This window comes from Carassius carassius, chromosome 4, assembly GCF_963082965.1.
Source record: "Carassius carassius chromosome 4, fCarCar2.1, whole genome shotgun sequence".
NCBI lineage: Eukaryota > Metazoa > Chordata > Actinopteri > Cypriniformes > Cyprinidae > Carassius > Carassius carassius.
This window is the reverse complement of record NC_081758.1, coordinates 27,479,019-27,491,754: the sequence shown is the minus strand read 5'-3', so window position 1 is coordinate 27,491,754 and position 12,736 is coordinate 27,479,019. Positions and strand designations below refer to the sequence as shown.

Below are 12,736 nucleotides of genomic sequence, written 5' to 3'. Positions count from 1 at the left end.
TAATTCTTATACACACATCTTCACCCGCCAAGGGAGAGTTCACCCAGAAATAAAAATGCATAGATTATTTTTCATCTATTAAACACAAAAGAACACCTTTTCAGAAAGTTTGAGCAATACACACACACACACACACACACACACACATATATATATTGCAACATCGCCCTCTAGTGTGCAAACTGAATAAATCCAGGACATGCTTCTCCTAGCAAGAGAAAGGCTCCTGTATTTCTGGTTATAATAAGGCTGTGACATTACATTATGAGATATGAAATATGAAATCATGCTGACAAACCTGATAAATCATATGTAACAGATTATATCTGGATATGCCACATAAGGAAAAATGGCAAACATTAGTAGTCAAAAGAAAGTCAACTTCTATCATTAGCTACTGTCATTTATTTTTAAGACAGCATGTTATTTTGTTATACAAACAACAGACCTGAATTTTGCTAATGATGGAAGGATGCCATTACTGTCTGTGAGTTTCCATTTCGGTGAAGTAACACATGAGCGCTGCATACAGACATCATAACCACCAATGATATTTTCATTTAATCTAAATGTTACCCACTTTCTTTCCTCTGAAATGTGTGAGCAAGATGAAAAATGGATTAAACTATAAACCCAAAATACTTAGTTTTTATGGTTTGAGAAAATAATGTCCCAGTGGGATATACAGAACTACAGAAGCAGCTTTATAAAGTGACAAAGGCTGGTTAGTCCTGGATTAAGCAAAAAATAAGATCACGCTTTAAAAATAAAGATTAAAAATGAACATTCAATGAGATTCACAATAAACACTTTTGTGTGATCTATTCTGGCCTAATAGTGGTGAGACTAATTCTTACAGTATCAATTTCATTAGGTTAAAAAACAAAAAACATACAATGTTTTCTTCTTTCATTGTCATTGAGGGAGGACTGGACTTCAAAATGTGACGCACTGTAAATGCAAATAGTTAAGTGTTAAAACAAAGGCACATGACCAATAAACTGAATGAAAAATAAAACCAAGGGTCAATAACAACGAGAAGCCACTTCTGAATGACCTTCATACAAACAAAAGCCATTTGATTCAAAACTCAGAAAAAGGACCAACCCATATATTTGGGCCGCAAGCCAGCGCCTATAGATGCAGAGGTCTGCAAATTAAATTTCTTCAATAGGAAATCACAGATTCAAGGCAACATCTCTGTGTCCAAAGGAAAATTCTTGACGTGTAAAGAAACGCAAATTTGTTGAAAAGGTAACAAAAAAAACATTACTTCATTGTCAATCTTAGTGATTGTGCTATAAAAACACGTCAACTGCTCATGCTTGCCGTGAAGCGATCTGTGCTCTAGCACTTCACTATCCCTCACTAGTGTGAAATCAAAAGGAGCGAAACTCTGAAGTTCAGTGGGAAATCTCTCCTAAATCTTCAACTAACAACAACCTTGGATTGTTCACATTATGGAGAGAAACTATGGCCTGTACTGCAAATCTCCAGCAGTCTTCTTTTCTAAAGACTGTAATGTGTTGAATTCGTAGTTTACCAGTGACTAAGAAAGAAACTGAAGCAAGAGTGAATCCCTAATGCGAATGGCAACAAAGGCGAGGAGGGGGAAAACACTTTGGTCCATGCATTATCTAACTGGGTTGGCTGTAATATTTTCCAAATTGAAAGCACCCTTTTTTCTTTTTTTTTATGTTTGTAAAAGTCCCGCCTGCTTTCAAAGCTCAGGGCTAGTATTAACCTCCTCTGCCTTTCTACCCATTCTCTCTCCAAAGAACCAGATGAATGCTATGGTCGGGCATGCTGGTGGCAAACACCAGGCCCGCATCGTTCTTGCCGTCCAGTCCATTGAGCCAGGAGGTGACGCCCGGCAAGAAACTAGAGCCACGCTTGGATTTGCGGTAGGCTGGCAGTGGCCAGCGACCCACAGTGACCTCAGTCCTCAAGTCCATAACATAGAGGTGGTGGTTGTCAAAGAGCAGAGCAAACACCTCACCGAAACTAAGCAGAGAGAAGTTGGAGGGGTCCTGCTGTGGCTTGATGACTCTGTGAATATTAAACAATCAGTAAATAAAAAAATAAAAAATGCCTATCTTTTGTTAAAACAATATATACTTGCACAGATCTGCTTATTTGATTTATGATCGATAAATAGTGCCAAATATTTCATAACATTTCTCCATTTCAACCTATAATAAAAAATATTGGAACATTCAGAGAATAGTTGATTCAGCAGGGTTATTGGCAGCTCAGTTAAAAAATTAAGCGGCAGAAATGAATGTACCTGATGACATCAAAACTTGCAAAGTCCCACTGGTATATGCCCAAGTCTGAACTACAGACAATGTACCGGCCGTCAAACTGTAATCGCGGCTGCAAGCAGACACTGCGGTCTTCTGATACGGATAGAGTCTTTAAGCACTTACAGTTGATCTCACGGCCGATTGGCCACACCTATGGATAAACAGAATCAGATGAATATAGTTTTGACGATAACCGTGATATCTGTGATAAAAAAAAACACGCAAAATATTGATATTATGTTAATACTACACATATGATAATATTGCAAATAATCAAACAGGTTGGTTGACACTCAAGCACAGTATTGCACCTTAACACTGGTTTCCACCTGCATAAAATGGAGAAAAAGATGACAACGCTGTTTATCTACTGCTGCAGCACAAAATCATGTCGGGGGAGATCACGGGCCAAAGCAAGACCTCTACTCGCACTAGTTAGTTTGCCAGTGTGGGAGTTTTTTTGGATTCTGTAAAAGATGCGGTCACATTAGCACCAAATATGTGGATCCAGCAGTTGCGGATATAGTAAGTGGTTGGTGGGTGGGCCGGCTCAATTTAAAAATAAATAAATAAATAAATAAATAAGATGGACTGGTCCGCATTGGAAATGGATTACAATTTGATCGCGCAAAACACTTCAGGAGGTGGTTTGTGACATTCCAGACACAAATGTCTGTGTAAAATCATCGGGTTGTTGAACCAAATCTGAATTTTATTGTTTTTTCAACATCAATTTCACACTGGGTTGCTTTTGAGGATTGAGCTCAGTTTTTTTTTCATATAGTGCAGGATTTGAAGATCGAGTTTCTATTAATTTTGAGGAGACACATTTATGTCTCCATGTCTAAATGGAATGGTTTCAACTAATTGGACAGTTAGCTCATCAGTAAAAGGTGTAAGAGGTGTAAGCAATGGCTCATATCAAAAATACATGCATACAATAAATTTGTGTAGTCAGTAGTCCTCTTAGCACCACTAAAAATGAACCCTCCATTCGAATAATGAATGCCTATGAATTAATGAATATATAAAATATAAATTATGACTAAATCTATAGCCTAGACTAGGAGTTCACAAAGAACAGTCCCTTTATAATCACTTGTCAGTAACTTACTTCAGTTCATCGCAATCTCACAAATTATAATCAATGAATCTCTTTACACTGCACAGTGACTACTGTCTAGTCTTTCAACTGAATGTGCTTGCTTAGCACCCCCGTAGAGCCGGGCCTGGACAATTGTAAATAGGCATACAAATGTACAAATGGGCTGCCAACTCTCATGCATTCAGCATGAGACTCACACAATCGACACTGTTCTCATGCCACACGACCATTTTCTCATAGAGTCAAAAGCACCCTCAGTAAAACTTTAATAATATGATATTGGCAAAATAGATCCAGCACATTTTTGTGTTTGCACTTAACAGTACATTTAAACTTCTACAAAACTTACATAATTTCATTTTTCTTCTGCTATAATATGCTGATTATCTTTTATAGTCTATGTTCAAAAATGTGGGGAGACTGATAAGGGGTTAATCTATTAAATCTAACAATTTACATTGGTTAATACATATCTATTTAGACAAATTATATTTTTTCTCCCATCCACTGATGTTTATCTCAATCATTGCCATTTAAAAAGTGAATCCTGCATTTATGTGAGGGATGAAGCATTTATACATCACTCCAGAAATTTTTTCTGCATGTACAAGAAATCTGGCTACATTGCTCAATGCTACAAAAATATGTTATAAATAGAACCATATGAGCTCTCCAGGGCGCAAACACATATGCACTGGAGAATCTGCCAAATCTTTCCACAACATGCTATTATTACAGTTTCAACCAAGGTTGCTCTTTCTTTCATTTGAGGGTGCTTTTTCACTGCATGAGAAAATGTATGTATAGCATGAAAACATTCTCAACTGAGTCTCAAGACAAATGTGTGATTCAGCAGTTGGCAGTCCTGTCAGATAGAAAGCTAGCACCCCTGCTTAAAATGATGATATAAAATTAGCAAAGCTATATATCTATTTATCTGACTGGGCTGCCAACTCTCAACACATTCAGCACGTGATTCATGCAACTGACACTTTTCTCACACAGTCAAAAGCTCCCTCAGTTAAATCTCTAATAGGACACTGGCAAAACAGATTTGATAAAGAATCCAGTGCATTTCTGTGTTTGTGCTCTGGAAAGCATCAAACATTTCCATTTATGTGTTTTCTTAGCATTGAGCAATGTAGCCATATGTCACAGACATATCTGTTGATCTCTTGAACACCTGTGATTGGCCATTTTGTTAAAGTTACTCAGAATTCACTCACCTCTAAACAACAGATTTTATCCTGAATCAGGCATATGATCGGCCAAGGACAAGAAAGAATGAGTAGACACTTAAGATTTAAGTGGACACTTTGTTCCAGCATTACTTATAATCAAGTAAGACATTTGTACTGTTTTAAGCCATTAAATCTTGGTCTTAAAGATAATGCAATGTTGCGATTTTGGTCACGCTGAGTGAGGTAGAAAGCTGAGGATGCCAGTATTCCAGTTGGATGACGATGACGGTGTGCCTGATGCGCAATCCCGCACGCAATACAAAAAGGATGACGATAAGGGAGAGCAAGACACCAACAAACATGATAAAAGAAATTAAATTAAAAGAAAGGAAAAAAAAACATAATATCTATGTGAATCACATGGGTCATCCCTCAGAGGTCGGAAAATATGGAAATCCGTATTTATACGGAAACATCACATCCCTGCTAAATAGTCGCAAATCCTCTCATTGTAACAAGGTGTTGTAGACATGAATAAAATCTTCACTGGTTATAATGGAACATTGTGAGATTGTGATAGTGAAGTGAGTGACAGCTTTTTTTTTGTGATTAAATGGCTACATGTAATACATTCAGAATCTGAATACAAGTTTTGATATTCGTGCTGCTAACAGGACCAAAGGCCACATACCCTGTACATGCAGCAAAGTATCAGGAGTGACATATATCCCTAACAAAACCCTCACCCATCCTGCCGTGGAAATTTTCACTCGAAGTTAAACACAAAAGTTCAGTTTAGATGTATATTCCAGATAATATATTGCTCATAAATGATGCATTGCAAATACTGCATAACCCTGCCACAGCGGGTCAGACAAAAAACAAAAACAACTAACCCATACAACCTTACCTTGAATGAATGGTGTCTACTCTAAAGTTGTAGCTGTCTGGGTTTTGAATTTAAAGGGTTAGTTCACTCAAAAAATGACAATTAGCCTGTGTTTTACTCACCCTCAAAGCATCCTAGGTGTACATGATTTTCTTCTTTCAGATGAATCCAGTCAGAGTTATATTAAAAATTGTCCTAGCTATTCCAAGCTCTATCATTGCAGTCAGTGGGTGTTGCAGTTGAACGGTCTACACGACTTCAAATAAAGTGCGCGCATCCATAATAAAATGTGCCTCACATGGCCCCAGTGGTTGAATAAAGGTCTTCTGTAGGGAATCCATGTGTTTTTGTAAGAAAAGTTTTCATATTTCAAATGTAATAAACACTTTTCTCTCACATCCGTTATCTTGTCATATGCGGAAGGAATTCCGGCCGGTGACGTGTATGTGCAGCGTGCGCGCCTCTGAGATATGCTAGTCTCGCGAGTTTGTTTATAGGAGCAAAGGAAACAAAGTTTCCTTACTTTAGTTTGGTTTATATTGAAATCCTCTGAATTTTTTTTTTTTTACAAATCCTTGGTTTGACCAGCGTATTGTTTTGTTCTCTCACTCCATTCGTCATTAATCACTCGATGCCGACACCCTACGTCATCCGCCTGAACGGCTTCTGCATATGACAGATACTGGTAGCAAGAGATTTTTTTACTATGGATGCACGTGCTTTATTTGATGACTTGTGGACTGTTCAACTGTAACACCAGCAGACTGCAACAATAGAGCTTGGAATAGCCAGGACAATTTTTAATATAACTTCAACTGGATTCGTCTGAAAGAAAGTCATATACACTTAGGATGTCTAGAGGGTGAGTAAAACAGGCTAATTTTCATTTTTGGGTGAAATAACCCTTTAAGATGTTCGATAATTTCATCTTAATCCAAATTTTCTCTTAGTACAGATGACTGCTTTTATTATAAACATTCATGGGAGCTGCTAATTGGAATTCAGACAGACAGAGCTATTGGTGTGAAAAACAATAATACTGGCATAATGTAACTGAATATACCAATTAGTTACGTTTTTTTTATGCTTTTGTACAGTATGTTTACAAACTCTCTCTGTGCCACTCTACACGTTTTGAGTGTGATTCATTGGACAGAAAAGAAAAAACAAAGTTAGAAATTAATTAGAATAGGATTATTTGTTACTTTTTTCTTCTATTTCCCCCCAAAAAGATTTCAATAGGTACTGCAATAGCATTTTTATAGTGAAATCTTTTAGCAAACATAATAGCATAGAGAATCTAATGTCGTCACAACCCTAATTGTAACAATGAAAACGTGTGATTAACTTTAAGACCCCTTTGTGTTTAATTGTTTTAAACTCCACAATGAACAATTTGAAAAAAAAAATGGAATTTATGGAATTTAAGAATACTTTGATTTACATTACCTTTATTTCATACTTATCAACACTCAGTAGTATGTAGTCTCCAGGACTGTGCATCATGGATTCCACTTGGCTTTTTTGAAGGTGCACCTAAACAAGCACAGATGTACCATATAGGTGCAGTTAGGAAAACGGATCTATAACTCCAAAATAAAAAAGACTAAATAATACACTAGAATATTGCACCATAAAATCTGGGCAAGAGTCTTACCTTGGTGACCCACTCTGTGTGCCCAGTGAATGTGTTAACACAGGTTCCTGAAGACAGGGACCAGACTTTTACAGTGAAGTCTGCTGAGCCGCTGACCAGGGTGTCCAACTCATCATTGTAGTCAATGCTGAATACTGCAACAACAGCAAATCTTTTGGATTATGAATAAGCTATGTCTTGATGTCATGAACACAACCTTGAAGGACTGCACTGACAAAATAGTAAGCAAAAACAAACATTAACATTAACTTTTTTTTGTGTCACTAGCTGGAAAAAATGTTGAGAACTTGACACCAACCCGCCCCAGTGTGTCCTCGGAATTGCTGGATTTTGGCACCAGTGCTCCATTCCCAGCATGCAATGGTGTTGTCAAAAGACCCTGTTACCAGTTTCTGCTCATCAAATTTGACAGTGGCACAAGTGTGGGTCTGGATGCCGTAAATGCACTGCCCTGTGCGGACATCCCATAATTTGGCTGACAGGTCATCAGAACCTAATGGAAAGGATCATCTTCATTTAAAACAATATCTTAAGTCATTTACCCATGCTTCACCACTAAACCAAATGAATTTGATCGCTTAGTTTCCCTCACAAAAGAAGTGTTGCTTTAGTGCCATAGAGCAAATACGGCTTCGAAAAAGAAAAAAACTGCAGACGTCTTCAGTTCAGTCTGTAAAAACCAACATAGAATTGCTTTACATCAACCAACTACTATTCACTTCAGATTAACATAACAGGGCTCCAGACAATTTTCAATTATTTTTTCTGCCGGTGTGACTACATTTTGTAAGCAGTCGCACTGGTGCAACCACAGCATTGTCCAACTCATAAGCACTGCATATGAGAAACATCAAACAGCAAACAAAACAACGCTATTTATTTGAGCTGCGCATAGCAAACCATTTATCAGCTCATACCAATAATTGAGTGCAACACAGCACAAGCAAACTGGTCCGAGCTTAGACAGGTTTACTCATGAACCAGTATTGCATTCAAATTCTGCACAGAATTCTCTGTTATAAACAGGTCAAATAGTGCTGTCATACATCACAAAACAAAACCAGAACCAGTAACGCTAACTACAACTATGGTGTTGTAACAAAAATAGTCGAATGTTATTACATTGTTCATTTCAGGGTTGATCAAATCAAATTTTGTCAACATTTTGCACAATTATTTTGTGTATGAATGAAGTAAGAAAAGTCACAAAGTGCCTTGAAGAAAAAAAAGAAGAAGAAAAAAAAAACTTTTCTTCAGTGACTGATTCACACATAAAGAGTGTTCCTTTTATAATCACTCAAGAATAATGGAACTCAAGAAGAGTAGAATATGTTAATTTTCTATATAACAAATGGATTTTGCATGTTAATGTAAATAAAAGTATATTTTGTATGCGTCTTCGTAAACTCAAGCTCAGTGCTTTACAGTCAAATGTGTATTACCAATAAACATGTAATATTATTAGAAACTGCACTTATTAATGCAAAACAATATTAATTGTAATATTAAATTCTTTTTTATTTTTAATACCCACACACACCACCACCAATAGCTACCGAATCTGCTCCTGGTGCAACCATCTGTAGAACTTAATGCCATTGGTGCCACTGCTCTCAAATGTTAGTCTGGAGCCCTGTAACTATCATTTTTAATGACACTGAGATGAATCCATAAGGAGCACATTAACTCTCTATCTGAAAATTGAGCTCATGTAGGGGATAAAACAGCATTTGCGACAAATCTTTTCTTTGTTCTTTGTTATTGTGACGTACAACAGAGAGAAACAGACTATTGAAAAATGTATTGGTTCTATTCAATGATAGTTGATTGGATGGAGGAAGATCTTAATGCAAGCTAGAGGTAAAAATTTTTAAAAAAAAAAAGGGGTAGTGGTGGAAAGGATTAAATAAGTCTGATGTTTCACTGGAGAATCGAGCTATAGAAACTAGATTAAAAATAACGAGCTCAATGCAGAAACATATGCTTAGATTAATCATTCACAACAACATCAAATAGATGCATTTAGAAATAAGATAGGGATAGGAGTTTCAAGCCAACTTTAACATCACAACAGACCTCCTTTTCACCACAAAACCAAGAAAGACAACTATAAAAGTAATGCACCTGTGCAGAGGAGCCCCTCCCGATAGTAGAGAGCATATACCCGAGCACTGTGTCCAATGAGAGAGCTGGTCTCAAAAGCATCCTCCTCCCTTAGCTGCTTCATGCGCAGTTTGGCCTTTAGATAAACACCTTTCCAGTGAGTCGCATCCTGGATGGACTCATCGATGCGCCAGCCGAGGTCTTGACACACACTCTGCCACACTTCTGTGCAGGCATTGATGACTTTATTCCACTGCTTGCACACCAGACAGCAGGTGAGCAGGGTTTGGGGGTCCAGCCAGCGGAGCAGGTAGAAGGCCAGCTCTAACGGCAGCAGGCGCAGGAAATCCCGCTTCAGCAGCGCTTCCAGCCTATTGGACAGGTGTCGTAGTTGGGCGGCGCCGCTCAGTGAGATGAGGTGGTCCAGCGATTGGTTGCGCTGCTGGTCACTTAGCGCCAGGAAGGTGGTAGAAACTGACTCCAGCCACCCCTCGAAAGCCGCCTTTTCCATGGGCACATGAGGGCGTCTACCTGTAGACACATAAACCGGTCAGATCAGACTAACTGCAATGCATCTGATAAACAATGATGTGGGATACAGAGTGCATTTTATAGAGAGCAAAAACAATACTACAATAGCTAAATCAAGAGCAATAGAAGAAGTAAAAAAAAAACACTTTCAGATTACATAATGGATGCGATCAGAGAAAACGACCACTTTGTCACTCTTATGCAACCTTTGAGTAATGTTAATGTAATCTGCATTGCTTTAAACCGTATAAAACAGAATGTAGAGGAACTAATTTAACTGAAGAACCAAAAGACACAGAGTGCCTCACAGACAAAAACGTGAGATCTCCATGATTACTTGGCTGACATGCTAACACAGCTTGCTGCACAGAAACTGACAAGCTGTCATGTAACCGAACAGCTCTCCGGTTTCCAAACACACCTGCTAAAGCACATTCGCTAGCTGGAAGGCCAGACACTTGATAAAACAATTATTTTTGGCTAACTCATTCTCAAGAACAGGACCAGTAGCTATTCAATAATAATGTATCTTATTAACCCGACCTCAACGTTAAAACTTAAATAGAGAAGACAAGAATCACTCACCATTTCCAGTAGAATCAGTGCAAGGAGAGCGCTAGCTAGCCGCGCTAGCTAACAGGTGTCAACGCAAATCGATTAAAGAGAAGTTTGATTTCTGCAGCTGAGTGACAATATGGCCTTGTCGGGTGACGATCTAGTTTTAGCGACACACACACAAAAAACACAGTGAAATTCCCTGCTAGCTGCCGTTAGGCAAATCTGTAGAGTCCTGAACTAGCATTATAACATACAATAATACGAATCTAACGGAAACGATTTGATACAGAAAATGAATTAGCTCTCTATTCGTTTACATTTTAACAGCTGTATTATTCTGAAACGTAATATCATACGATAATTTATAGTACATTTATTGTTATTATTTTTCTGTTTGTGGAGTTAGCTAGCTAGGATAGAATAGGAAGCCTCTCCGTCAGCACTGAAGAAAATTACAGCGACAGGAAGTCGCGGGATGAGGAAGCGGGAGGAAGCCGGGGGGAGCACAATAGACGGGCTCTGACAATAGTATGTTCCTGCACAACCGGAGGCTGCAGATTCAGGACCGCAGTTCTAGGACCCTAGTTTTTCGTGACAGCGCCACCTACCGTACTGGACGATATAGCGATGGTTGCAGTTTCAGAACCGCAGTTCTAGTACCCTGTTGGTTTAGTTTGCAGTCACGTTACTTTGTATATAGTATCAATATATTAATCTCAGTAGTATTTGTTTTTAAATGTGATTTTTTTATTCAAAATGCAGCAGAGGTTAATTACTAAGTGTGCTTTGAGTCACAATTTTAAATTTAAACATGAATTTACAAAAAATAAAAATGAAATATCAATTTTGTAAAATTGATGTATATCAATTTTAAAACAATTTTAAAAAATGAAGAACCTTAAAAGTCTCAGTCTCTTGAATTATACAGTATATTGATTAACCTCCTTAAGGTGAATTAGCTCATTATCAGGTAAGTTAAAGTTGGAATCAGCGTATGGAGTCACTAAATTACAGCCAATATTTTAAAAGTTGTTGAGAGGCAAGACAAGACACAAGAATTATTCAAGAATGTTTATTTATTTGTATATATATATATATATATATATATATATATATATATATATATATAATTTTTGCGACAACATCACAACAGCACCAAAGTGAACCCCTTTTCCATCAGTTGCTGCATGGATAGAATGGCTGTAGGCTTCAACTCTAGAGAAAGAGAGAGCGAGAGATGGAGAGAGATAAATAAGAAACATTTGTTTAACATAATCAACTGGTTTATATATATATATATATATATATATATATATATATATATATATACACATACATACATACATCTTCTTCCGCTTATCCGGGGCCGGGTCGCGGGGGCAGCAGTCTAAGCAGAGAACCCCAGACTTCCCTCTCCCTAGACACTTCCTCCAGCTTTTCTTGGGAGACATCGAGGCGTTCCCAGGCCAGCCGGGAGACATAGTCTCTCCAGCGTGTCCTAGGTCTTTCCCGTGGTCTCCTCCCAGTGGGACGCGCCCGGAACACCTTCCCGGGAAGGCGTCCAAGAGGCATCCGGAACAGATGCCCGAGCCACCTCAGCTGACCCCTCTCGATGTGGAGGAGCAGCGGCTCTACTCTGAGCTCCTCCCGGGTGACTGAGCTTCTCACCCTATCTCTAAGGGATCGCCTAGCCACCCTGCGGAGAAAGCTCATTTCGGCCGCCTGTATCCGGGACCCAAAGCTCATGACCATAGATATATATATATATATATATATCTCCTTGCAGCATGTGGTGCATCTCTTCAATTCGGCCAGGGATCTCCCTTTTTGGATTGTTATATGTATCTTGAAAAAGAAAGCCTACTTGTTAGAATATTTTGAGATCATGAAAATATCCCTAGTGCCTTTTTTAATCATCTGTCCTACAATGAGCCTAACCAAATCCATAAAATCACTTCATATTGGCCATGCAGAACATGACAGAAACTAACACATGATATCAATGGACTGTATGTGGAGTAGACCTGCAGATTAGGCCAAATTGTAACAAGCTATTAAAATTGCCAAACGCCCCATTCATCATTGCAAAACAATGCCAAAACAACAGGCTAACAAATACTGCAACTAGGCAGTCAGTGCAGTTTAATTATGAAAGATATTTTATACATAAATATGGTAAAACAACGACTATTAAGCCAGTATTCACACTAATACATTAAGCTGCAGGTAAATCTTAAAAACCTTACATCAACCATGCTCTTGTCATCTGATAAGTTTAATTAATGTGCGGGCTAGATTCACTTATAATACTGTACTTCGTCATTAAAACTCAACAAGGATTTATGAAATCATGGCCACGAATTAACGTCATAGTAATGTGATGAACGCTGGGGATTTGTCTTCCTG

At 38.1% G+C, this 12,736-nt stretch overlaps 1 protein-coding gene across 1 annotated transcript; it reads right to left on the bottom strand.

Moving 5' to 3' along the window:
- Nucleotides 1–382: 382 nt before the first annotated feature.
- On the bottom strand, nucleotides 383–10,808 carry LOC132139649 (F-box/WD repeat-containing protein 2-like). The gene is made up of 7 exons (XM_059548163.1): nucleotides 10,358–10,808; nucleotides 9,263–9,772; nucleotides 7,437–7,631; nucleotides 7,139–7,272; nucleotides 6,931–7,017; nucleotides 2,288–2,457; nucleotides 383–2,049 (listed from the first exon to the last, which is right to left on the bottom strand). The coding sequence occupies exons 2-7, from the start codon at nucleotides 9,750–9,752 to the stop codon at nucleotides 1,758–1,760; spliced, it is 1,368 nt and encodes a 455-aa protein (XP_059404146.1). The 5' UTR covers nucleotides 9,753–9,772; nucleotides 10,358–10,808; the 3' UTR covers nucleotides 383–1,757.
- Between the last annotated feature and the right edge of the window lie 1,928 nt (nucleotides 10,809–12,736).

Bases quoted from the DNA above. Each gene is read 5' to 3' on its own strand.
- LOC132139649 (XM_059548163.1), bottom strand. From the start codon at position 9,752: ATGGAAAAGGCGGCTTTCGAGGGGTGGCTGGAGTCAGTTTCTACCACC. The intron at 7,273-7,436 runs GTTGGTGTCAAG...CTGTTGTTGCAG, and splicing joins CCGAGGACACACTGGGGCGG to TATTCAGCATTGACTACAAT. The intron at 7,018-7,138 runs GTAAGACTCTTG...GTGCTTGTTTAG, and splicing joins ACACAGAGTGGGTCACCAAG to GTGCACCTTCAAAAAAGCCA.